This window comes from Acanthochromis polyacanthus, chromosome 19, assembly GCF_021347895.1.
Source record: "Acanthochromis polyacanthus isolate Apoly-LR-REF ecotype Palm Island chromosome 19, KAUST_Apoly_ChrSc, whole genome shotgun sequence".
Taxonomy (NCBI): Eukaryota; Metazoa; Chordata; class Actinopteri; family Pomacentridae; genus Acanthochromis; species Acanthochromis polyacanthus.
The window spans coordinates 7,888,957-7,916,415 of NC_067131.1; the positions used below are offsets into that span (position 1 = coordinate 7,888,957).

Below are 27,459 nucleotides of genomic sequence, written 5' to 3' on the forward strand. Positions count from 1 at the left end.
TGCAATCCAAATCCAACAAATATTTGCCAAAACAGTCAGTTTAGACCAAAATGATGGAGCTCAGTTTTGCCATCCGTGGAGCCATGCCGCAGACATGACCCAAACACGGTAACTAGCCAGAAGTCAAATTGCACATGGCACAAGTTTCAATATGACTCTGAGGAAACAAAACTGAAACTAGACAGACAGCAGAAACTACGCCAGGACTCGAAGAGCCTCTTGGATTTTTCCCTTAAACCTATCTGGAAAATTTGACTTCACAAACATAAACAAAACAAGCTTTTCAATCTTGTCCACATGGCGCTGAACCCTTCACTGGTGTTTGCCCTTTTCACAAGTCTTCTCTGATCCCTTCACTGTGGGATTAAGGATTTATGAATTTGATTGATTGGAGTGCAGCCTCATTCTTTCATATCTCTCGAAAGGTCAGCGCATTATGAAAATAACACTGGAGAAAAGAGATTTTGCTGCACTGTAAGCTTGTCCATCGCACTCAGATGAAGAGGGACATGGAGAGATTTAAGAAGCAGGGGTTCATTTTCAAACTGTATACATTTAATTAAACTGAACAACAATGTTTGCTGGTAAAAGCGGTTTAAAATGATAGTATCATCAAACTTACAAATACAAGGAGCTGCTATGTTAACTCCCACCGCCTCTCCTCATCTCAGCAACATATTAATCTGCATCAACACATTTTTTCAAAACATGTACTCTAAATTTAGAAACCATTGCCCTAATTACTGAGCAACAATGTATACTATATTTACCATCATGTTAAAACATATCTAATGATGTGTAATTGTAGAGTAGCACCTGCAACGGGCCCGGTTGGGTCATAGGACTGACATAATAAGCTCAAGTGTGACCTCAAAACTGAAACAAATGTCAGTGTGAATGCGATATTAAAAACTGCAATTGCACACATATTAAAAATAAGTAACAACACATTTCATATCAAGGTCGAAATAGCTTGTAAGTGGCTCAAAATAACCGACCGGGTGCATGTAAATGAGCCAACAGTAGTAGAAAACTAGATTTACAATGTTGTTGTATTGCAGTCATGTCTGTCCAGACTCATAAAAAAAACATGGTCACCAATTGAGTGTCTGATCAAATGCAACAAATATTTTCACAATCTGAGTTATGGTGTTGAATATTGGCAAGAAAACTATTTTTGCAGATAATTATGACGCCACAGTGAATTTAAATTTGGACCTTTAGGGTATAAAATGTTATCACACAATCTAAAAGTATACTAATAGACACTGTAAAAATGTATGACTGTTAGCATATGAATTCTTGAATTGTGGCCAGAAATGACTTATGTGAGGTCAGCTGAATCTGTTGGTTGAGTCCAGGTGCACATTTGTGCCAAATAAAAATAACTGCATGAGAATGAGGTGTGCAGACAACTTGGAGTCCTAAAGCCACTAACATTTAGTGGTGACCTGACAGTTTTTGACTGAAGACAAAATAATATTCCACCCTTGGGCCGAGTTTACCCAGTTTTGAATCTGTTTTTTGCATTTGTGACAAACCCACATGCACGCAGAACACTTAAATTGTAATAGGTCTGCACATCTGATTCCACAAGCTCTTGAGAAATGTCCTTGACCTACAAAAGGAAGAAGTGTGCTTTGCGATGGATAAAGGTACCTAACAATATCACTTTGATTTATTTTACCAAAGCTGGGTGTTCCATTATGTTAGACTGGACTGTTAGTTCTTATTGTGTCAGGCAGCAAAATAATAAAGGTCTTCTAACTTTGGGCTTTTGGCCTAAATTGGATTTTGGTAATGGCTTTAGGAGAACATTTTGAGCAAAGAACACTTTATAAATGATTTATAAGCTGTTATAAATAGATTTGTTAGCTTTCCTTTTGCTTTAAGAAATCAGTGATTATCCATTAAGATGAGCAACTTAAAGGTCAGGTTATGCCAAATCCATTTGGCTGATGTTGGAAAAAGGGAAAAATCTGTCCAGCAGATAGACTTGAAGGATTTCAAAGAACAAAAAAAGTCATTAAATGAGTTTCTTAATTATTTAAGTTGAAATACTACAGTTATACGTGTTAGTTAATCATTATTTAAAGGTTATTGAACTACAATACATCTGCTACTGCAAATGTTAATATATTTCTTCTAAATTAGTTTGATGAAATGCTATGTAACTGTCTCTAAATAAAAATTTTAATTAATTGGTAAATTCCACAATTCATTTTATTCGTGTAGCACCTTTCAAACATGTTAGTTAAATTCCTGATTTGCAAATTAGAAAATTCTACTGTAATATAATAAAAAGATGAACACTTATAGTTGACTTATAAACAGCAAAAACAAAGCCATAGTGTCAACAAGTGTAAATAAAAATATTTTAAAAATGAAAATAAAGGTATGGGCAATTCTGGCAATGCAGCCTGGCTTCTTTCTAATCTATTAAGTCTATAAAACCTTTACCTTTTTGTTTTTAGAATGACTTTAAGAGGAATTTTGACAGCAACAAAGTGATAAACTGAGCAGAAGAGAGGCTCCTCTGCTCACTATAAAGACAAACTGCTTCTCCTCATGATTTCCCTAACCATCTACCTTCACTGACTTTACTCCATAATAATATTTGAGAACTTTTGGCCTTTGTGCTTCGTAATTGGAAAGGGTGACACAGACTTCTGGAAACTGCAGCGTAGTTAGAGAGCACGGGGAGATACTTTATCAGGCTGTGTTTGTAATTTTCCTTCAAGGCCGCCGTGATCTAAAGGCGCCGAAGACACCGATGCCTGAGACAGAGTTTCTCCGCAATTAGCTCTGTAGGGCATGTAACTGTCTGTGGTGCCAGCTCAGGAGCTTCTGTCTATAACAGTGCTTTAATTAGCAGAACTGGGAATTCTTACCAGGCTGGACCAGCTCAGCACTGATGTCTTTATCCAGAAGCATGGGATTCACTGCCAACCTACATACTGAACACTTTGGGTAGAACTCTGTCTGGGATGATGGGATATTAAGTCATCAGTGAATTCTCTTAATAGGCATGCACTAAAAGCATAGTACTGAGTGATGCTTCACCTCTCTGTGTTCTTCATGAAACACTTCTAAGCAGCTGGCTTGAGTCTTTGCAGGTTTTAGCTCCTTACTGTCATTCACCGTTATACCCGTAATTCATTCTGTACCCTTTCTTTTCTTATTTTAGTTTGAATTCATTTCCAAATAATAAAAAAACCTCTCGTTGATTTTTCAGTATTTTAAGTGTAACAACATTTGCGCTACATTACTGTTGACATCCATCCTCATTACGGTAGATTATAATTATGGAAAATAACCCTAAGAGCTCCAATAGAAGGAAACTTCTGTTTTGGGGGTCTTCAAAATGTTCTGCCTTTCATTCAAGAGGCTTCTTCAGTTTTAAATGACTAATAGGGAGTCCCAGATACATATAGTCATCGCTAAAATCATATGACTAGTGTTCTGTTAAAGAGTGGTTCTAAAACTGCCAGGTCAGTAGTGAGGTGTTAATGTAAGTAAATCTTGAGCTTGATTTCAAGACTGCATTATAGGTACCTGGTAAGTGGTGTCCTCTGTTTAGAGACCGCTGTTTCAGTGTAACATAGATGGCATCCCCATTTGCCTCTTCCTGAAGCTTTTAGGATTGTTACAACCTGGATGCCTGAACATCTACACAGACATACTATGGAATGTAGCGCCCATATAAAAGAGATTATCACTGGAGTGTTTTCAGTGGCAGCTGTTGCATGTTGATGTAGTTTAGGACTGTTTTGAAAGACAGCACAGTGTTTACTGTGACGGACTGAACTCTTTAAGCTAGTTTCAAGGGCACATTAATAGACTGCCATTCTTTAAAGAGATAAATAGATACAAGTGATGTCTGGAAAAGTTGTGAATGTAGATTCAAACAACTAAAACATAGTACAGTTGTTAAAACACAAGGCATAACTACGAGCTACAATATTAAATACTTTACCTTTATTGATCATTGATTGGAATACAAAAATAAAACAGTAGAACCTAGTTAATCTGAGGCATTTGGGGCCCTTGGTGGTTTTTGAGGCTCCTGCGCACCTACCCAGCACTGTCCAGTCCTTTGACATAACCTGGTTGAAACTTTATCAACTATCTTTTTTGTTTAGTTTAGATCTTTCCAGAAATTATCTCCTCAATTGCCAAGAATTAAATAACTCTGGTCATCACAGTGAAGTTTCCAGGCAGCCAAGTCTAAGTCACAACACACCGCTCCCCATATAATTTCTCATTTTTAATGTCTTTTCTTTTTACAGATGAAACAAATTGGATATAACATGTTAATTAGTGAGCTTTCAATATTCTGCTCGACTCACTTTTTAAATCTGAGTTTGACTTAAATCAAGAGCTTTCTCTCTCTTTTGTTGAAGTAGGCCTACTAAGCAGGGATTGCATTTGCTTTCTAGTTTTGTATTCAGCATACAGATATGTGAGGCCTTTCAGTCTTCTTTTAACTCTTGGCAAGGCAACAAGTAAGTGTGCTTCTTTAACATTTACTGTCATTCTTCAGAGGTGGAATAAATTACCCTCAATTGGAATTCATGGTCATGTGGCACTTGGGTGGTTGTAGAACACTGAATAATCACTCACATTTTTAATTGTCCAGTGATTCATATCAATAAATGAATACATGAAGTCAGTCAAGAACAGAACTTCAGTGTGATGATCAGACTAAACTCAGCCGAGTTAAAATAAAAATAAAAAATAAAAATCCTGTTTAATACACTCGGGTGTCAGTGTATGAATTCCTTGACCTCCACTCCAGCTGTGCTATTTGTTCCTCTGAGAATTTAAATGATCTGGATGTGTGCCAAGCGACTGCTTCACAGTCACCTTGGTGTTGTATCTGCATTGAGTTCAGCCTGACAGGATATTCCTTTCCCCCTCCTTATCCTTTGATTTTCTTATGATATTGACAGGAGCGATTGGGTGACCTCATACAAAGTCATGGTCAGCAATGACAGTCACACCTGGATAACGCTGAAGAATGGCTCCCAGGACTTGGTGAGTATCGTGACTTTTCGAACTAGAATCCTCTCCCATATATCTACAAGGTTGGCAATTATAACCCCACTAAAGCTTTTGAGCTCAGACATTATTTTTTTCTCCTTTTTAACTAGCTACATAAGGAGTCTCGTTGCGTGCATCCCTGGTTGACTGGAACCAGATAGAAAAATGAATTCCTGCTTGAGAGCAATTACACAAGGAGATTTAGATGTCTGCTTATTTCCTTGCTTAATGAGCTGTGTGGCAATAGTAAATAATGACGATCCTCAAGCAGATGGGAATCTCATCTTGGCCCTTTTAATACTTGGGCTCTTGATGTAATTGAATAGACAGAACCCAAACAGAGCAATGTCTTCACAGCAGACTGTTCACTGATACATTTGGCTGTAAAAAAAAAAAAAGAAGAAGAAAAAACGGTGAAATATTATTAATCATATCATTGATGAGCATGCAAATCTGATTAAGTTGATAGTTTTGAGGGAAATTATATCCTCACTGCTCCCTACTGTGGTTCCCATCCAAGTTAATGATATTTCGGTGTAACTGAACACTCCCTTGGCTGGTGGGAGATGATACCCCTACAGCAATTTAGTCTCTGATACAAGCTCAGCTCTCACCCACTCAGGCACCTTTTGTGCCAAATGCCAACCTGCTGTGCTGGTCTTTAGAAATGCCAAAAGGTGGAGAAAGGAACTGCAACAGTAGGTGTTAGCATTTGCAATGATCCCCTGGTAATATCAAGGTTGAATGGCATTGTGCAGGTGACTGAGCATGTGTTTTACTGATCTTTTTGGCAATGTTAATGATTACAACTCGCAACATGCAGTGCTCTTAATCCAAATTTGTAGTTTTTGTACAAGCAGAGTACATATACAGTTTGTACCAATACATACTTGTAAGTACAGCATAAGGGAAGATGATGCGACGTTTAGGGAATAAGGAGGAAACACTGGAGGGTTACACACAAGAAGGAAAAGAGGATGGGCAGAAGACATATGTTTCTTTTTATAGGCTTGGTTATTTAATAGCTAAAAGGAATGTGTTTGCTTTTAAGTTGGTTCTCTGGGACTGGGAGAAGGCCTCGGAAGACCGTCTAAGCTGCTGCAAAATTCACCAGCAAACGCCACAGTGAGCCTGCAAAATTAGTCCATCTATGTCACTCACTAGCTTTTTTTTTCAACACGAGATGAGAAATTTGAATTTACTCAGGGATAGATAAACTCTCTTCCCTTGTAATCATATTTCACAATGCACCAATGTCCTTATGCATAAAAGCCTGAATTGTTTTTTTTTTGTAGTACACTAAAAAAATACACTGTACATTGTGGAATTCAATCTAAAATGCTTCTAATTTCTTCATTTTCTGGTGCAAGTTGTAGCTGAATTTGATATTGTAAAGCTTCTTGAACATGCCCATGTCTTCTGTCCATCATACATGTTAATTTTGCACTTTATATTAGGTTTTATTGTGCTTCCTAATATTTCACGGACAACAGTGGGTGGCAGTTAGCATTGTATTGGCTTCATTTCTCATTCACAGCTGTCATTTACTGAGGTTTATTTAATTAAAATCTGTTCTTGACCGTTTATTCACCATACAGATCAATGTGTTTGCCTCAGTAGATATTCAGTGGAAACAGGGAGAAGGAAATCCCAGTGCGGAACATCTTCCCAGCCCCTGTGATCGCCCGATACATCCGAGTCAACCCTCGTTCTTGGTTCCACAGCGGCAGCATCTGTATGAGGGTGGAGATCCTTGGCTGTCCTTTGCCAGGTGACGGGTTTGTATGGACAAAGCAGATATGTCAGACAGAAGTTAGCCCCGCATGAAAATGGGCTAGCTTTGGTTTTATGTGCTGAGGATTTGGAGCAATTTTCCCTGGAACATTTACCACAGAAAAAGATATTCCCAGTGAAAGTTTGCACAGCAAGGTCTGTAGAAATTAGCCACAATAGCTTGGACACAGTTTCTGGAATCACAGGTTGCTGCTGAATTGCTGAATGCCAGAGGCGCAATCATTAAATTAAAATGTTGTTACCTTTGTTTCGGGATTGTGGTGGGAATCACAAGAGCAAATTGTACAAAATCTTGGCACAGAATACCCAAACTTTCTGCATGGCTAGATGGCATTAAAGCCGAGAGGAAAATACACTAATCCGCAACAATGTTAAAACCACTGACAGGAGAAGTGTATAACGTTGATTACCTCCATTACAATGCAACGATCTGCTGGGAAGCTTTGGATTCTGACAATCATAGACTCCAGAAGAACTGCTCCAGAACAGATTAAGAAACACTGAAAAAGCATGAGGTGTTGCTTCACCCTCCAAACTCCCCACATCCCAAACCAATCGAACATCTACAGGAGGTGCCAGAACAAACCTGATCCACGGAGACTCTACCCCAATCCCACAAAACCCGAAGGATCTGTTGCTGCTGCTGTCGCCCTGGTACCAGACACAACAGGACAGTTGAGCTCCTGTTTCTGTTCATTCATGGGTCAGAACTCGATCTGGAACCTCACACGTCCGTGATCTGCAGACATTGACCTCAACCAAATCTCCAAAGCCTTCATTGTTCTTATATTGTACTATTTGTTCTCCATCTGCTATCCTGTTGTCCTCACCCACCCCAACTCTTCCTGCTATCCCACACCACCTTAAATAAGCCAGGTTCCATCTGATTTTTTTTCTCCTTCTCATTAAAGGGAGGGTTTATTAGTTTCTTCCCACTGCCGCTGATTTCTTTCTCAAATGCAACCAAAGGGATTGTTGGGTTCAAATTTGCGATGTATTCTCCTTACTATGTCAAGTACTATAAGGTGACGTGTTGTGAATTGGAGCTATATACATAAAATTGAACTGAACTGAACTGTTCAAATCTGAACAATATTTGTCAGGTGGTTTTAATGTTGCTGCTAACTGGTGTGTAGCTCTTTGTATTTTCACCTGAGCTAAACTTAACTTGGGAAAAAAGTGCATGTATTTAGCATTTATAGTCTTGAAACACCTGGTATGACTGATCATTCCTTTCCATTGGTCCATAAAAGCAACTAATCCACCTCTTTTAATCTCTGAATATCAGTAACAATACGCAATTTGATTCCTTGCAGATCCAAATAATTATTACCACAGACGCAATGAAGTCATAACAACAGACGACTTGGACTTCAAACATCACAGCTACAAAGAAATGAGGCAGGTAAGTCACAGTGAGCACACAACAACAGATATCCTTAAGAAGCTCTTATTTCCTATCCGGCAAAGACGCCAGAGCATGAAGCAATAAAACATTTTGTGTAACTCCGAGCAGACACCAGTCAAAGTTGTGTCCTTTGGAAGAACAAAGTGTTCAGCAGTAACAAATGAACCGAGCACTGCCAGCCACATAAAAATGCATAAAGCATCTCCGGGGTTGTGTCATTACTTATTCATATAGTTGTCATGAACAGAAGCCTGTTTGTACTGAGAAAGAGGACAGCTGTATTTGTCACCGTGTACGCTGTGCCCGAGTTGTTGTGATGCTACAAGTGCTGTGAATTGTAATCTCCTGTAATGTGGCAGCACCCCATGCCAAACACTCGACTACAGGTGTTCTCAGCTGCTTGTTAGCACACCCACGAGAGGACGTTCCCCCATTATTGCGCCCAATGTATGGCTCCTAGTGAAAACGGCGACTTTTTCTTCTGGCGTGACAGCACCGAAACTCCACAGCAGGAATATCAAAGCGACTTGCACAGGCTGCTGTTCTTTTCTTTAGCTTACCTTTGAGGCTAATGTGTGTCACACGGGGTGTCCAACCTCAACGGGCCTCCACAAAGGAAGGACTATTTTTAAAACTCCTTTTTCTAAAGCCTTTTCACCCCTGACATTTTGCTTCTCTGCATAGATACCAGCATCTCCCCCTTTACCGCTTTAAATAGTGCAGTGCCAGAACTTTAAAGTGGGAAAAACCCATTGTGGGCTCCATGAGAAGAGTGAAGGAGATTTCCCCTATATTGCTTAAGAACCGTTCATTTCCTCGATCACAGCTTATTGTAATGGATATTGGGAATATGCTGATATTGCCAGAGCATAGAGATTTAACAAAAATTAGAAAGTAGGGGACATTCTTCAAAAATCGCCAAGAAATTTCTTTTAAACTGCAACATTCGCTCATGTATGTAGTGATAAACATGCAGATTGAAGCATAATCGGTTCCATTGTGTTTCTACAGGAAGAAACACATGTAAAGAAGTAGCAGGTGGGGTATGTAAAAAGATTAACTCCGCTAAGACAGAATATCCCACACAGAGTTTGGTAAATAACACAGTCCAGGTATATTTGTCAAGGGAATGCTGCGTTTTATTAAACTGAAAGCAGGAATTTCAGCCCCGTTATCAAGAAAAGCAGATATTTGTTAAATGATTTACTTGGCTAGAAAAGTCAAGATTCAACCCAGTCTTAATTAAAACCCGGTCACTGCTTAATGAATCCTGCAGCAGCTGGAAACAAGAGTAAACATAGATTTGTGACGTTAATGCTTTTACGAACATCTGGTTAGTCTTTTCCCTGCTTGTTCTGCTCTTGCCCGTTTGGGTAAATGATAATTGTAACTATTTTAATCAGCGTCTCTATGAGCCAGCCTTCACAATTGCCTTGACTGCTCCTTCACAGCCACCCTCACCGACTAGAGTGTTATTAAATAAGGTCCGTGGCTCAGCGCTGGTGATATTGTTTCTGAAATTTCCAATAACGCAGAGGTTGTTTTGTACTGCTTCGAAGCTGCAAGTCCTTACCATTTAAAAAGCAGAGCTACAAAACTAAAGACAGAAAACGGGAAAAATCTATTGTTCATGACAAAGAAGCAGCAGCTACTCACAAAGCTTCATCTAATTCATCAGATTCGTAGTGGGTGGTGTGATCAGATCTGATTGATAATGACCAAACAACTCACTTGTCAGAGTCTGAGTCAAATATTTCTAAATCCTGAATGTGCAACATCCCTTTCTTCCTAAATGAAAATTTAATCTATTCAGACTAGTGAGAAGAGCACAAGGGAAACAAAGAAATACAGAAATCTGGAAGGAAAATGATCAAAACAGTTTGAATTTTAGCAGAAAATTGGATGAAAAATTGACTGATTGGTTGATTAACTGGTAAAATGAATGAAAAAATAGGGGCTCTTGTGCAACTTTTAGCCAATCCATCAGCAGCTAATCTTTAAATAATATATAATGCAAACTTTACTTTGAAAACAGTCTCAGTTCAAGGTATTTCTGCTCATTTCAGATTTCTGTAGCTGTATACTTGTCATGTGATGATAGATATTCCAACTTTCTGTGTTTCTGAGCTCTTTTATGACTTTGCAAATACTGTAAATGACTCATTGTGCTTCTTAGTGTTTGAAAAAAGTGTCTTTTTATGTTTTAAAAACATCACTTTAACCCTAAGGATGATGTCAGTAATCCAGTAATAGTTTCAGATTGAATTTTAGACTTTTTTTTCAAGAAATGACTTCAGTATTTACCTCCTGCAGCTGATGAAGGTGGTGAATGAAATGTGCCCCAACATCACCCGGATCTACAACATAGGGAAGAGCCACAGTGGCCTCAAACTGTACGCCATAGAGATCTCTGACAACCCCGGAGATCATGAAGTTGGTGAGTATTTATCACAACAAGGTGGTTTAATGCAACAGGACATGATCGCACAATTTAATATAAGAAAATAACATCAGTGACATCACACAAGACTGTTTTGTGCAACGACTGTATAATGAATCTCCCTCCGTCTCCCCCCTTATCTATTCCTTCACTTGAACCTGACGATCAGGTGAACCAGAGTTTCGCTACACAGCGGGTTCCCATGGTAACGAGGTGCTGGGACGAGAGCTGCTCCTCCTGCTGATGCAGTTCATGTGTCTGGAGTATCTAGCAGGCAACCAACGGATACGGCACCTGGTGGAAGAGACCAGAATCCATCTATTGCCATCTGTCAACCCTGATGGTTATGAGAAAGCCTTTGAAGTGGTAGGTCTGCGGGACAGCCATTAGTGAACTCACATGACGAGCTAGCCTCTAGTGAAAACAGCCCCGTATCTGCGTGGCAGGCCTCCTCCTGATAGAGGTGCATGTGGTGCAAGTGTGTGCCAGAAAATGAGCTTGGATGATCTGGTGGAATACATAAAATTAGCATGCTGTTGCCTAAATCAGTTGCAGGCTGAGATTAAAAGAATGCCATTAATGAAGCGCAAGTAAATAAAGACAATTCAGAGAGTTCCAAAGCAAGTCTGACAGTTCTCATCCTCTGCACAGTCAATGAGTTCATGCCATTTGGTGACTGATGTGTGAGTGCACTATACATACTGTAACGCTCCGATTCACAAAAGCTAATGATGTGTCTAACAACCAATTTCCATGTCAGCCTGCACTTAAAAACGCATGTGTATGAATAGTTAAAAGAGATGAGCCTGTTCAACCGTGTGAGGCCTATTGAATTGCAGGAGACAGAACGTTTTTAGCTCAAATAATCCCATTTTATGAAGGCTGATTTGGTGATTAATGCCTTTTCTCTGCCATATTCTTTATATAAACTTGAATCAGGTGGCTTTTTGTAATCTAAAAGGGTCAGACAATAGTCCTAATGGTGGTGTACCCACTCAGAACAAAGCTTTGAACCTCTGCTGGCTCATTGTTTTGGTCCTCAGGGTGCTCATAGGTTTTAAAGTTGAGTTGGCCCTCACCAACCTTAAACTCCTTTAAACCATAGCCACTTAGTTCAAGCAAATATCAAAGTGGATTCTACCAAACTGGTCACACATGACAAAGAGACAAAGTAAATGGTTCTGACAAGCTAAGGAGTCAGACTTGTGTTTTGTCTCTGAAACAGCTGAATGAATATTGGAACTTTGCTGGCCAAAAAAACGCTGGGTGTGTACGTACGCTGAAAGTTAGTCATAACAACATGATAGCCAACAATATGTCCTGATGGATGTAGCATGAAGGAAGACTGTTGCGTCGAGTTTAAAGCGAGAGTGTTCAACATCACAATGGTGTCTACCTTTTAACCTGCTAGATCACTATGGAAAATGATGCTGAGTTTGGGATTTTTAATCAGCTGTAAGACATCATCAGCATTTCTTTTCCTCGCCGTACTCTATAAAAGATACAGATTAGCTGCTGAAAATTCACTTGTTGAATATCATGTTTAAATGTTAGAAGTTTAAATTTCAGATCTCTAATGTGCATCTGTCATGTTAGAAATAAGTGGCTACGTTAAGAGGATGATATGGAAATACTCACTTTTCACGTTTCAATTTTTCTACGAGCATTCCTCTCTTGCATCAATTTCAGTAAGTGCTTTTTACCAGAATAAAATTTTATCTTCCTCATAGCTTTTCATTTTAACAACTTGCTCTTCTTCACTGAAGTTGGCGGCATGGAATCAGTCCATTTTCAGTGAAGAGGAAGAGTCAAATGGCACAACAAATTCCTCTTTTTAATGAAAACGACTGTGGATTAACAAGGAAAACTGAAAACCTCTGGTTGGGGATTTAGGTTTTGTTGAGCCAGCTAACACGAAGAAAGCATGTTTATGTCAGACTTGCTTTGCTTTGCTTTGTAGTACACTCCTTAGGCTATTTTTCTACTCACAAATGATCTGAAATTACTTAAAGCAGCTTTAGGTTAGACCTTCCTCTATTTTCTTTGCTTGACAAGCTGCTTGCATGGACTACTGAGCTTTGTAATCAGCAAGGGGTCAGCAGTACTGTCATTTGCTCAAATGTAGCCCTTGGATGTGCAGCCAAGCTTTCACTGCAGAAGTATCATACAATCTTCTGCAATCCTTACCCCATCTACACCTGAATGACTGCATCGATCAGTCTGCGATCATGCAACTGTGCTCCCATTAAAGCTATACTTTTCCTCAGATTTTCCTTCAAAGTGTGTTCCTTTTCCTCTTCACAGGGTTCAGAGCTCAGTGGCTGGTCCCTGGGTCGCTGGAGCAATGATGGAATAGATATTCACCATAACTTTCCCGATCTCAACTCCATTCTGTGGGGAGCGGAGGCCAAGAAGTGGGTTCCTCGCAAAATGTTCAATCACCATGTGCCCATCCCAGCGTGGTACCTGTCCAAAAATGCCTCAGTGAGTCTTATTGACTCTGTTAGTCTGTTGTGTTGTATGGTAAACTTTATTAAATGTTTCAACATCTGTCCAGTTGACGCCATGCAATTTTCACATTATGGTGTACAGAAATGCCACATATCTTAATCCAAAAATCTTGGAACTCTATTTCGAGCTTTCATGTGAATTTTTATCTTCCCTGTTCAGCATCTTTAATAGCGTGATTGGCATTTCGTTTCCGGTGATCTCACCTCCAGATGACAAACTATGACACTGTTTTCTTGACCTGCTCCTCCTCCAGCGCCACAAACAAATTTCACAGCGAAGACCATGAGCCTTTTGAAAAGGGTAAAACAGACACGAGGGCATATCAGCAGCGTCTATTTTCAGAGGAGTGGATGCATTTTCTGTGTGACGAAGAAGCTGTGAGCAAAAATATACCCAGCAATCTATTAAAAGCTCATCCTCACGAGTGTTTTGACGTTAGTGGGAGCCGTGAGTCACACACAGCCTCCAGAAGAGCTGCTGCAGCTGCAGAACTGGGATCCCCATCTGTGCTCAGAACGCTATCCCAGTTTGTCTGACTGACTGGTCTGACTGGTTTAATTATAAGACCCCAATCAGTAGGGGCAAGTGTTTTTGATCAATTTCCTGATTGAAGTATGCAAATACAAGCCACTGGATGCTTGCTGTTTTGCTGCTTCTTGATGAAAATGCCCTTGCTTTTCTGAATAAATATTAGTGAAAATTAATTTACAGTGTGGATTCTGTGCAGCCTTTATCATTTCTTCTTCAGAGCGCATTGCAGTGAAATCACTTTCAGCGTGAGGGAGTTAATTTTGCAATTATGGTACTGAGATGATTGCCTGAATTACATTATCCTCCCCTCTTCTGTGTCCCCGCTGTAGGTTGCCTTGGAGACACGAGCGCTGATAGCGTGGATGGAGAAGATGCCCTTCGTGCTGGGTGGTAACCTCCAGGGAGGGGAGCTGGTGGTGACCTTCCCGTATGACAAAACTCGCTCCCAAGGAATGACCAGGGAGCACACCCCCACCCCGGATGACCACGTCTTCCGCTGGCTGGCATTCTCCTACGCGTCCACCCACCGTCTGATGACTGATGCCAACCGACGGGTCTGCCACACCGAGGACTTTGCCAAGGAGGACGGCACCATCAATGGAGCGTCCTGGCACACTGCAGCCGGCAGTGAGTGTCCAGATCTGCCTGGGTGTTTTCTCACTGATCCTAGCGCTGTCTTCTACAGGATTTCTCTGCTCAGCTCTGAGCCTTTGAGCTGTAGCTTTGTTTAGCACATGCGAGCACATCTCCATATTCAGTACTGAGCCCCTTTGACTGTTGCAAAACCTTCTAGGTTTATAGCCCGAAGCATCGTGAGAGAATTCAAACAAACAAAAAGGCAAAAGTGCTTCAAAACCATTTCGCTCTTCCTTATCACCACAATTCTGACCAGTAGGTGCACTAAATCCTCACCTAAGTTGATGCTGGCCTCCAGATTTGTCTCCCTTTTTTTTTTCTCTTGGCAGGTATGAATGATTTCAGCTATTTGCACACCAACTGCTTTGAGCTGTCGATGTATGTGGGTTGTGACAAATTCCCTCATGAGAGCGAGCTGCCTGAGGAGTGGGAGAACAATCGCGAGTCTCTTCTTGTCTTCATGGAGCAGGTACAGAGGCGAAGTAGCCCCCGCAGCTCACACATATACACAAAAAAACCTGGTGCATATACAAAATACATAAAGGCACACCAACACATGCTTTTTTAGAAATATTTCAGTATCATTTGAGCAACATGCTTCCTGCATATCGCTGTTGTACGTACTTGCTGTATCAGTACTATAAGATGATCACATATGCTACACATAGGCCCCTGAAGGGACTAAGTCAAACACTTCATCGGTATGTAGTGAAATTTGCAATAGAAGTTACTAGGAGCCTAATTTAATCGTTAAATCCTCTGAAGACTGAAAACAGTAAGCCCAAGCTAAATATATAAATGCTATGTTGTGCTCTCCCCAGTAATGGCTTTGCAGAGGATCCGGCCCCATGCTGGGCCTCCTCTTTTTATTTAAATATTAATGCTAGAGGAGAAGAAGGAATATATCATAACATCCTTAGTTAAAGATCATACATCATCATGCATTATAGATCCATATTATCCCATTATGCAATATTTATTACAGGAATTTATACGGCAAATGTTGCTGCCAAAAATTTGAGGCAGGATTCACATGTGGCTGCATGTGTCACGCTTGTCACATGCAGGTGCATCGTGGGATCAAAGGTGTAGTCAGGGACCTGCAAGGCCGCGGAATAGCTAACGCCATCATCTCTGTGGAGGGCATCGGACATGATATTCGCACAGGTAAACTGCTGCACAACCAATATGAAACAAACATGCTTGCTTCAAAATCCTGTTCAGTTTAAGACTGTCTAGACAAGAATTTGTCACTGTCTGAAGATATTTTTTCCCTCATCTAAAATTTTATGTGAGTAAGCCGAGATTTTGCCATCGATGCAGAAGAAGCTGTCTCAGAGCGCAGTGACTCCACCGTCTCCACACTTCTTATTCTTTAGGAATGAGTCACCCTTGCGTTAAGTTAGTATTTCAGCATGAGACGGAATGGAAGGCATAAACAAAAGCAGGTGATGTATTTTAGCAGAACCGCAGGTTGGAGTCTGACTCACTTCACAGTCAGAGCCAGTGTCTGTCAAGGCCTCCTGCTCTGAATTTGACTATCGATTGAGAGTCCTCAAGGCAATCCCTGCTGATGCCTAAAAAAAAAAAAGCCGCCTTCAGAGCCAAAGTAGTTTTGTACTTGGAGCGTGAAATCAAATGTCCAAGAGGACATTAGGCATTATTATTCCTGGAACTAAGTATAAGTCACTGCTTCCACTCAGAGACCCTCGCTATTCTCAGTTACAGACAGGGAAGATTTGAGGCTATTTATTCTGAAAGTTGTAGCTTTTCATCTGTTTTGAATTTGCCTTGGAACTGTGAACCCTGAGAAGCAGACATTTGCAAAGCAGTTTTTCTTCTCATCAAGACAAATCAACTGCAGTCACAGAGAAGCCAGTTCAGCCTTGCTGCTGATGACACACAGTAACATGAAAGATGCTTTTCCAGAGTGAAAATGAGTTAATTAGATTTTTACATGTAAGCAGTTCAGGAAACAATTGGATTTCCTCTTTCTGCCATCGAAATGAGTAATGTGAGCATGGCTGTCAATGTAAAACTGTGACTGCAGCGGAGACAGACCTGCCATCATATTTCATTTGTCTGTGTGGTTGTTCAAACGTGTCAGGTGGGTGTTTGGATGAGTCAAAGCCTGACAATATATCACAAGGATTCTGGCAAACCCAGGTCACATATAGACAGCATTCAGCACAAGGAGTCCAAGAAAATCCGACATGACAGAGCAGAGCTATTTTTAAAAGTCTAAACAGAAATCCAGAACACCTCCCTTCTAAAAAGTGGAACACACAGGACTCTCCGACATTTATTTTAGGCTCCAAATGATGGTTTTTATGATGCTTGCTTTGTTTTTTTTGCCATTGCTTAGTAGGTTGTTTAGATTCAGATTTCTGGGACAATATTTGCATATTGCTGCTCTTGCAAGAATAATGTAACTGGTGTGCTTCTTGTGATTAAATTTTATGTTTACAAACTTCTTTGGGGCTAAAAATGTATTACAAACGATTATGCTAAGAGTAGTAATTGGAATTTCTCTACAAATAGGAATACATCTCTTACAAAGATTGCAAAATTAATTCTTGTTCTTTTTTAGAAAACTTTTTTGCTAACACAAATACATTTTTAAATAATCTCCCCTTTACTGTTTTTGCTCCCCTGAAGATATTTAATGTCAGACTTTCAGCTTTTATTTGTTAATTTCCGTCTATTTTTAATATTGTTTGGAGCTCAGTGAAAAAAAGATGGACTTCCACCCTTCGCCTGCTTCTTGTAATTTAACTCAAATTTTATGTTTCCATGCTTCTTTAGAGGCAAAAATATATTGCGAATTATGCTAAGAGCAGTAATTGGAATTTCACAACTAGTGGGAAATAATCTCCTACAGAATCTGTGAAATTTACTCTTTTTTCAGAAAACAGCAACACCAATACATTTGAAAACCATCTCCATCTCTTGAAGATATTTAATGTCAGACTGGCAGCTTGCATATGCTAAATTCCCCCTCTTTTTAATATTGCACGGAGCACAGTGGGGAAAAAAGAAGGTCATGTACTTCTACCCTGACAAAATGCCCGCTGCTCTTTGCATGAAGTCCACGCACAAAAGTGCAAAATCTTTTTTTCATCGTTTGTCTTGCGTGCGTTTCCAGCTGCAGATGGGGACTACTGGCGCTTGCTGAACCCCGGAGAGTACAGAGTAACAGCCAGGGCCGAGGGCTACAGCCTCGCCAGCAAGAAGTGCGAGGTGGGCTACGAGATGGGCGCCACCAGGTGTGACTTCACCATCGGCCGCACCAACCTGTCACGGATCAAAGAAATAATGGAAAAATTCAACAAGCAGCCCATCAGGTTGCCTGTCAGGCAGCTCCAAGCCCGCAGGTCCAGAGAAAGACGTCTGGGAACATAATGACTGTATTGGGAAGCCGGAGGAAGAATTAAAAACAAACATCTGCTCTGATCAGACTGGGGTGAAGTCCAAGCCCTGGGTTTGGACCTGTTTCAGATTCCTCCAGAGTGCTGTCACTGAATTAGTGTTTGGAGACTGAAAATGTGGATTAATTTAAACGGGGTGCTTGATTTTATTTTATTTTTTGTTTGGTCGTGTTCGGTTTTATCCCCAGACATAAGCTGTCACCGTTCTCATCTCAAGCGTTCTTCATAATCTACGGTAAACATTCAAGTATTTCATTCTGTCAAAGGCCAAGCTTGCTTTTGTCAATTACAAAATATTAAGACACCTATTAACACTCCTCATGCCAACTGCAAATACTGATCTTGCAGATAACAGATTCTAGTCACATTAGAGCTTATTTTTTTAAATAAAAAACAAAAGGCAAATTACAGATGAGGAATCTGTTTTAGCATCTCATGTTAGCCACTGTGAGGAACTGCCATGAATGTCACATGTACATACTTATTAACTTATATAACACTGTTATGTAAACCATTACAAAAGCTTCATTACCTGCACTTGTATAATGTTCAGTCCTTAAAAAGACTCACTGACTTAGTGACCTTTTGTGTGTCATTTATGCGTTTGTTTTTTTAAAAGCATTTTGCTTTTAATTATTAAATAAAGACTATGTTTGCACAAACTGAACATCTTTAACTGATCATGTGGTAGTTTGTGGATTTTACTCACATTTGTGATCACATTTTTCATATAGATTACGGCAACTTAAAATGTCTGAATAATCTCTATTATTTTCAAGATTCTTCCTGGAAATAATGATGCATTTGGTATTAAATATTGTGAAAAACACTTAATTTAATGCATTTTCATACAAAAATGTGAAATGTATAAATGTCAGTCAACTTAACTTTTGTCTACAGGTAAGTATACAGTTCAAAATATACTATGGCATGAAAACTACTTGCTTGATATTGTGTGGGATGGGATACTGGACCTCTGGAGGAGTTCTGTTGTGTCTGAAATTGGGAAACTGGTGTCAAAACCTTGGGGTTCTATGGATTACAGGGTGCAGCCTCCATTGATCAGGTTTGTTCACACATCTTGCAGCTGCTCAATCAGACAGCAACTGAAGGGTTTGGGGTGTATTTCCTCCACAGTTTTTGCTGGTAGAGATGGCTGGCGTTGGGGAGTGACACTGCGATCATGAGGAGTTGGTGTCAAAATAACATCCACATCAATGCCAACTTTTCCAGCAGAACATTGCTCTGAAATGAGTTGATCAAAGTCATTAACCGCACCTGCCGGTGGGTCGAAAAGTTCTTGGCCTCAACAGAAAATGGAATCCAGAGAAAGATTGTTCTTGCATCATTTTTTCCTCCTTTAACTTCAATGCAGTTGGTTCCACCGATATTCAAGCTTCACTATTCTTTCACAGAGTTCACATACCCTAAATCTCCAGATATTCCTCAACAGCATGCATGACTTCATCATCACAAGGCAGATGGTGCAGATCAGATGAGTGAGGTGCATGGGCTAACAGCTTGAAGCCACATTTGCTTTTTCTGTCACCTGGGTTATTTGGTGCCACAGTCCTAAATTAACATCGCGCCATCTCGAAGCTTTCCTCTTCTTTTTTTATTTCTACTGGTTCAAACATTTGAGTTTTTGTGGGCAGTGATGTAAAGCTTTATAGTTTACAGTTCTTGCCTCAAATGGGAGTTCTGCCTCTTGTTTCTTAATGTGGCCAAAAAAAATTTGTGAAGTACCATCATCATTGTCCAACTATAAATGTAAATGTGTACGCTTAGATTAGTTTATTAGGGAATTATTTAGGAATTACAAACCCATAAACTAAATCACTAATATGAAGTTATTTGGAAATTATAAATTAAAATTAAACAAAGTCAGGCTAAATAAATTGTATGATGCAGAGTTTAAATCAGAATATGTCCGACAGCTGCACGTACAAGAAAATCTGCAGGACTGGATGCAAAGGTACAATCAATATATGCTTTCATGGGCTTGTTTGCACTATATAAATGCTTCTTCGAAAAGGTAGACATGACAAAATGTAAACACAACAGGGCATACTGTATATACATTATGTATAAATAAAGATGGGTTGCAGTATCCCCAGCATCCAATGCGTAAAAGAATAGAATCATTACAGAACAGTGTTGACACATAAAGACTGAAAACTAGGGCTGGCCAGAATAGTGGTTTCTGGCCTCCGAATATTCGGGCCCTATTAAAGACGGATATCCGAATATTCGTTCCGCCCTGTAACGTCCGACTTGGGGGGGCGGCACGGTAGTGGCGGGCAGAGGTGTGGCGGTGGCGGCGGCGGCGGCGGCGGCGGCTTGTGACACAGACGGCCCGAAAATTCGGATCCTTTTTCATTTTTAGAAAGTTCTGGTCAACATTTCCTGATGACAGCTTGAACCCAGTGTAAACCGACCTTCGTTGCCTTCGTTTTGTCTTCAGCAGAGGTCTTCGGCATCTTGTCTTCTGTTTATGCAACGAAGTGAAGCGCAACGTCAGGGTCGGCAGCCACCCGGCCATTCAGGTGGTGTTTACAAACACGAATGGAGGAGCCGAAATGAGCCGAAGAACACGGGAGGAGCCGAAGTGGGCCGAAGGCGCAGGGAAGAGACGAGCTCCGAATATTTTCGTCTGGGGGGAAGGAGGGAGTGATCACATAGACATATGTGTATATGTTTATGTGATCACATGATGAGATGAGCCGATAAGTGCCGATGTGGGCCGAAGGCGGAGGGAAGACAGTAACGCGGCATATTCTTTCCGCCTGGTAACGTCCGACGGGGGGTGGGGGGGCAAATATTCGGATACCAAATTAATATCCGGATAGTGCCGTAGCGAACGAATATCCGGATATTCGGGTACAGCCCTACTGAAAACATGCATTTTTGGGGCGTTGAACTCAATATTAAAAAGACCAGGAAGTGAAATAGTCAAAGTCATTAGACATTTGCTGTAACGAGCAATTTCCTGTGATATTCGAAGTTATTTGTACGATTCGTTTTAAAATTAAGTCTGATTTTGGCGTTCCCTCTGTGCTTGATTGAACGTCCCTGCTGGAAAATAAAACTCCATTTCATTCCCATAACTTAGCTGTAATGACGGTGGTTAATTTTAAGCATCATCTCATTTGAATCTAGCATTATGACGGGATTGTATCTTGGGAGTGTCACGATAGAAAGACTAATTATCAGAGCTCTGCTGGGGCTTTTACAGATGACTGGCTTATTCTGACAGCAACACCAGCCTTCCCACTCTCTGGCCAGCATGCAATTAGAGGAAGACCTCAACCTCTTATCTCATCCTCCAAAGGTTATTGAATGGAGGCTAGCGCACCTGTCATCATTTCAGAGCAGTGGAGTATAAGACATATGAGAGTTTGCTAATATTGCAATGCTTTCTGCAGCTCTATACCACAGTCAGTAACTTTTAATGTGAAACTGGAGAAATGTACTGTATAAGTCAGTCACGGAGGAGGTGGGGTGTTGAAATATTAGTGAACACAAATTACAGAGCACCCCAAAAATATATCACATTTTGTAGCTTACAGCCAAGAAATAGCTTTAATTAAAAATAAAACCACTGATGCTGCAGATATTTGGGTGAAATCCAAAATATTGGACAAAAAAGTGATCACCGAAGTCATCCCGGGTCGAGGTTTTCGGAGCCTGATTCTTACGAATGCTGCACCAATGTCGACTTGGGTTCCAGGGGGGCTTTGAGATTTGAGCCTTCAAAAACCAAGGCAGAAATGCCTTATTCAGAGTTGAGAGAAGAAACTGACTTTGATCTGCAGCATCTGTGAATTCGTTCCTTTTAGATTTCGGTCTCTTTTTGCACCAAAGCCGTTTTAATATTAATAACACACCTATCTTATCCTGTAGCATAGAGATGCAGCTAACTGGATTAATAGTTCAAACAATGTCTGATACAGAGATGTATAAAATGCAGATGGTTTTGCTTGATCTACCTTCCAAAGCTAACTTATGATTGTCCAGTAAATTAGTGTGTTATTGTTGGAAAAAGGCAGCATCACAAAGTGGTGATGTCCATTAAAATTAAGAGCTTGTAAGACAAACTGCTGACTAAACTTCTTCCATATGTACTGCAGAGAGTCCCTGTGAGTATAAGGTGGGTGTGAATCATGGTGGGATGGGCGGTTGTACAGTGCAGAGGGTGCGCATTGTAGCCACTGTGGCCTGCAGCTGTGATACCGTGCAGATGTGTGGGAAAGACACAGGCACCGGCTGACCTTGCCAGCAGTTGAAAGGCCAACGCTTCTTCAGAAGTCCGTCCAGCCTTTGAAGTGCCGGAGCGGCGGGCCTGGATATCACAGGAGCGAGTCGCCACGCAGCGTCGGTAAACCAGCTCTTAACCTCACTCCCCTCCGGTGCTCGGAGACAGATTAGACTCTCCGCAGCTTCAATGGACATCAAAGACGACAAGCAGTTAAGCAAAGAAAAGAAGGGTGGTTGCAAAGTTTTGTAATTCCTGGATTGAAATGTTAAATGCTGGGAGAATCTGTTAGGTGATCTGACCCTCGCTAGCGATGACAAAGATGATTAACCTGGCTCAAGGAACAAAACAGGAGGCCACACACAGATTTAGAGTGAATTTAACTTCGTAAACATTTGCGAAAAACCAAACCATGTGGCACGTAAGGAGGTCACAGACCAGTGGTGTGTGAGACTTGAGTGGGAGGCTTCTGCCAGGAAGTCAAGGGAAAGAGGTTAGTGCCCAGTGAGACACTGCTTTTAAACCGAAGCAGCCTGAGCACAGATGTTGGAGGCTTAGGTAATGAGAAAACCCAACCCCACCCACTCGCAGCCTCACACAGGACAGGAACACACAGTGGAGGGAGTCATCGCACACAGCTGGTCCACTCAGAAGCTTTGGATTTAGCAAAACATGACAGCACTGCCACACCAGAGGTCTTGGAAATAAAGTTTAAATGGAGGATAATAACGACTTCACTTAAAAACGGATATGAACATGTCATTTTTGTTTTGTAGAAAGCATATGAAAGATGAAATACATTTAATTTCATGCTGTTTTGGACATTTTGTACCTGGCTGAAGTTGGTTCACCAAACATAGAATGACAAAAGATGCATGAAATTAATGGAAAAGACAGCAAAGCATATTGTGGTTACTGTAAATACACAAAAGGATGATACAGCTAAGGTAGGGGGATTAAATGGTAAAATATAAATTTGTATTAGCTGCAGATCTGGTATGGTAAGCAAACTTTGATCTCTTGCATAAAAGTCAAAATTGCTACACGCCCATCCTCCACCCCAACCTCCTCACCCCTCGGTCACACATTTCAGTCATGATGTGCGACACCACTGATTTTTTTTGCTATCTGATACCAAGATAACTCCAGACTGGTGTCCCTGATTCCAGTATTTATTGTGTGCAAAATCTTAATGTGTTCTGAAAAGGGAAATTAAAAAAGTAGGCTCTACCAGTTTCATTTCCCATGCAGACTGTGATTCGGCAAACCGTGGAGCTACACTCCACCCTACACTAAATCTTATTCGGCTCTATGCATACAGGCTCTCAAGACGCACTGACAAATGTAGAGAATCTGAATCATGAACAGTTGACATAGGTAAGCTGCTTAGAATGCCATGTTATTCAAACTGAAATGAAAAAAAAATGCAGGTGAAATACAGATATAAATAAATAAATGCCATAATCAACATTTAAATGAGTGCATAATCTGCTAGCTGTCAGTCAAAACAAATGAGACAGGGTCAGTGAGCCTGACTCTACGGCCTACGTACTTATAGTAAGATGAGGTTTGTTGCTTATAGTAAGAGGGAAATCATTGCAAATAGATACACAGCAAAATATGCACAGTACTGGCAGTAAAACAATCTATTTTAGAGAATTGAGAGCTATCATCACTCACACTGATCTCACTGCAAGCTGAAAAGTTGGAGACCTGATCTTTATAAAGCTGCTTATTCTGGCATTTATTTCATTACTTATGTCATAACCGTGTTTATTCACTTTACCACTTATATTAGTCTGAATAAAATGCCATCGCGTAGAAGTACACTGACAGTCAATAGAAGCTTTGAGACCATATTTTTCAACATAATTTTTGTTTTGAAGCCCGAAACTGAATTTTCTTCATATGAATCATTTTTTTAGCATATTGGCATACAGAAACAAAAATCTAAAGTTTCAAGAATGATTTCAAAATAAAGAATTTCACAAAAGAAAACAGCACCTGCTAAACACAAAGTCACAACAGTCAATACCGAGTATGGCCTCCATTTGCTTCGATGCAGGCAGCAATCTGTCGGTGCATGCTTTGGACCAGGCTTCTGATTGTGGGTTGGGAACAGCCCATACGCCTGGCTACATCACTGTAGCTCAAACCGGCCTCCACCATACCCAGTGCCCGGAGACGTTGTTCATGTAATAGACACGGCATGATGCTGTTCACTGGACTAACAATGGTGGCCTTTTTTGGGCCTTTATATAGGCCTTCAAAACCCATTCTCAAATTGTGCAGATACTCACTGAGTATTGCTTGGTGTGTATTTGGTTCACTTTTGCAAAGTGACCAACCCATGTGCAATGAATCATGACAAAATGACAACTCATCATTAACTCAACTACCAGGGCACTAGATCATCAGTAAATCCACAATGAATCATTACAACCCCCCTACAAGTAGAATTCTGCGTACATTTCTACCTCAAAGGTTCTATTGACTGTCAGTATAAAAATGCAGGGAACTCCCAATGTCTGAACATCAACACACAAGCAAGCCCAGACAGACATGAATCACTTTCCCACAGTCAGGGATACAAGTCGCCATAGCTACATCTAGTCTCTCTTCCTCTCTGTGCTTGGATGCTGCCTGATGCCGCCACAGCACTCAGTGATAGAAACCTGTCTTGTCCTCGCAGCACCTTTCTTCCTCTTCTCTTACTGGCTTCAGTGGCTCACACATATACACTGGTGTCCAAAGAATTTCACATTTCAAACCTTTTTTTGTATGATAGCGTGTTACAGCTATGACGAGCATGACAAACACGTTTCAGTTAAATATCTATTGAAGTTAAGAGTTAAGGTGAGGGTAACTAATGACATGAAAAGTTCACCAGGTGATATCCTGACACCTTTGCAGTCATTCTTCTTATTTATATAGTTGAAAGTAATCGCTGATACAATATTAAATCAGTACCAACACTGTAAAAAATTAACAGCTTTTAACTATTTTTTTAAACAATTTGCTGTCATTTTACAGACTTTCTCTTTTGTGCTCAGCAGTTGATGGTGAATTAGTTAAATCCCCTTGTTTAAAGCTGCTGTCCGGAGTTTGAATCGCAGTGTCTCCTAAAACACTGTTGGTCCCACCCTCCCTCCCTCTGATTTCGCCCCTTTATTTGTGCACGCGCGCAGTACATGAGAGAAGTGCCTGGAGTGCTGCAGCATCTCGCCTGTTTTGCTGTTTTCCCCTCTTCTGCATTTAGTACATTTAGTAAATAATAAAGGAATTACGTTAGAATGCTGTATTGAGTCTAACTTGTCCTAATACCAAAATAACATGAATCTGCTAGGACGAACGAGTAAAGTTTCAATATGTGATTACACTCGTGTATCCCTCTGGATGACGTTGTTTATCAAACTTAGTGCATTTACGCGTGTATATGTGTTACATTGTTTATTTATTTCTATCTAGAGTTCAGAATTGCATGACTCCTCTGACGAAGAGTATGTCCCAGACGCCCCAACATCTTCCTCCAGAGGTCGGGCATCTAAACGAAGCCGTCAGGCGGGCTATGGAGGCCGTGGTCGGGGAGCGACGCAAGCACCCCGAGCCAAAAAACGTCCTGCAGTCTCTTGGCCTGACAAGCCGTGGGATTGGTAACTTTTCTGGAAGTTGCTGATCCCTGATGCTCTCTCCTCCACAAGCAAAACAAATGTGCGCGCGGTTGCGTAGTGCATAGCTCGCCCACCTCTGCATGGGCTTGCTTGCTGTGCGCGTAACCGTTGATTGACAGCATGACAAAGCTGAAGCTCGAACTTGATTGGTCGGCAGCAACCGGCGCTTTTTGGAATAACATGGGGGTCTATGAGAGGAAGGCGGAGCTCAGGAATAAATTTTCATATCGCGTTATACTAACTTTATATTATAGTATCGAACTAGACTAACACATTTAAGCTTTGTTAAAAAATGATACATAAATTGAAAACAAACGGAAACTCCGGACAGCAGCTTTAAGTGGATGCTACTATAACAGGCAAAATTTACAAAGAATACTAATAGCATGGTGCCTCCACTGTGGAACTACTTAACTCAAAACCACTGAGCTATATTTGTATATCCCCAGAAGCAAATAATAAATGTACTATGTTAATACAATCAAATGATACAAAATTATGCAGCTCAACCAAATAACATGTATAACAATAACACATTTAATATTTAACACAACAAATTACACCTTTAACAAAGGCAGCACAGCTGACTGCATCAACAGTCAGTTTTAACAGCATTCAATGTTCAATTGTATGTGTGTGTGTGTGTGTGTGTGTGTACAGTCACAGTTTAAATAGTTTTCAATGTTCAGTTGTGCGTGTGTGTGTGTGTGTGTGTGTGTGTGTGTTCCCAATGTTCCCAAGTGCTTGGATTTGTGTCTATGGGTGGGGCCCTTAGTTGGTGCACAAATTAAAAAAAATACTCCTTCTATCCATTAACAGGAAAATCAACACTCTTTGTGCCTCAGAGAAAAAGGCTCCTCTTACTCACGACTCCAAGATGCAAAGCGGGTCTGAAGAGTTGACGGTGAAGATGAAGCAGTAACAGGCGAGATGCAACAGCGTTGTTCCTGTGTCCAGCAAGTTCAGCGGCGGGGTCCCACCCGACAGCAGTGGCAACAGGCTAATTAGCATACACGATCCTCCTCAGTGAAAGTGGAGGCTTGTGCTTATAGCTAAGTGTCTCTGGCAGTGATACGTGCTGAAATGTTCACGCTTGAGTCCACGCCTGGACTTTATCAAGCGAGTAAAAAAAAACAACAACCGCGGCTAGCGACTAGCCTAGCTGCTATTCACTTTGAACTTCGGTATAGTGAGATGCTAAACTGCAAGTTTCACAAGACAGAAATCTGCTAAATAATAGTTGTGCCAATATTTTCAAAGTATGCAGGTCTAAAACTTTTAATCACCTCGACATTAAACTTGATTTCCCATGCTGGCCCTCTGCCGTTCTCTTCAACCGCGTGTGTACTCTTCTCTCCCTCTTTCTCCAACATAGCTCGCACGTCGCGCCGTTTTACTTCCTGTTTTTCCTACTCGCCAACAAAAAGTGTTGCTTTACCTTAAACCCTAATGGTTTACAATACATCACTGAAACACCTCGAAAATACATTAAAAGAATCATTTCCACCTGCTGATTGACAGAGGCATTAAACCATGTTTAAGCTATTCTAATTATCGACAATTAAACTTTGCTCACTCTGAGTAGAAGCAGAGCAATTTTGGTATATTTAGCTGGTAAACAAAGTATTTAAGTCCAATGAAGAGGTCTTGCCAGCCAGCTATTTGAAACACTTGTGGGTCGTGTATGTGAGGAACTAGTGGCACTGCAGGATCTTAATCTGCATGGAAAGCTAACATGTACA

General features: G+C 40.7%; 1 protein-coding gene across 1 annotated transcript in view; it reads left to right on the top strand.

Annotated features, from left to right (window-relative positions):
- cpxm2 (carboxypeptidase X (M14 family), member 2) overlaps positions 1-18,458 on the top strand; it is a 31,940-nt gene extending 13,482 nt beyond the window's left edge. The window contains exons 5-14 of the mRNA XM_022190938.2: positions 4,953-5,037; positions 6,664-6,814; positions 8,154-8,242; positions 10,559-10,682; positions 10,855-11,051; positions 12,990-13,169; positions 14,057-14,354; positions 14,693-14,832; positions 15,431-15,530; positions 17,509-18,458. Coding sequence (XP_022046630.2) covers positions 4,953-5,037; positions 6,664-6,814; positions 8,154-8,242; positions 10,559-10,682; positions 10,855-11,051; positions 12,990-13,169; positions 14,057-14,354; positions 14,693-14,832; positions 15,431-15,530; positions 17,509-17,765 — 1,621 coding nt within the window. The 3' untranslated portion in view covers positions 17,766-18,458. The remainder of the gene's footprint in view (positions 1-4,952; positions 5,038-6,663; positions 6,815-8,153; positions 8,243-10,558; positions 10,683-10,854; positions 11,052-12,989; positions 13,170-14,056; positions 14,355-14,692; positions 14,833-15,430; positions 15,531-17,508) is intronic.
- The last annotated feature ends 9,001 nt before the right edge of the window (positions 18,459-27,459 follow it).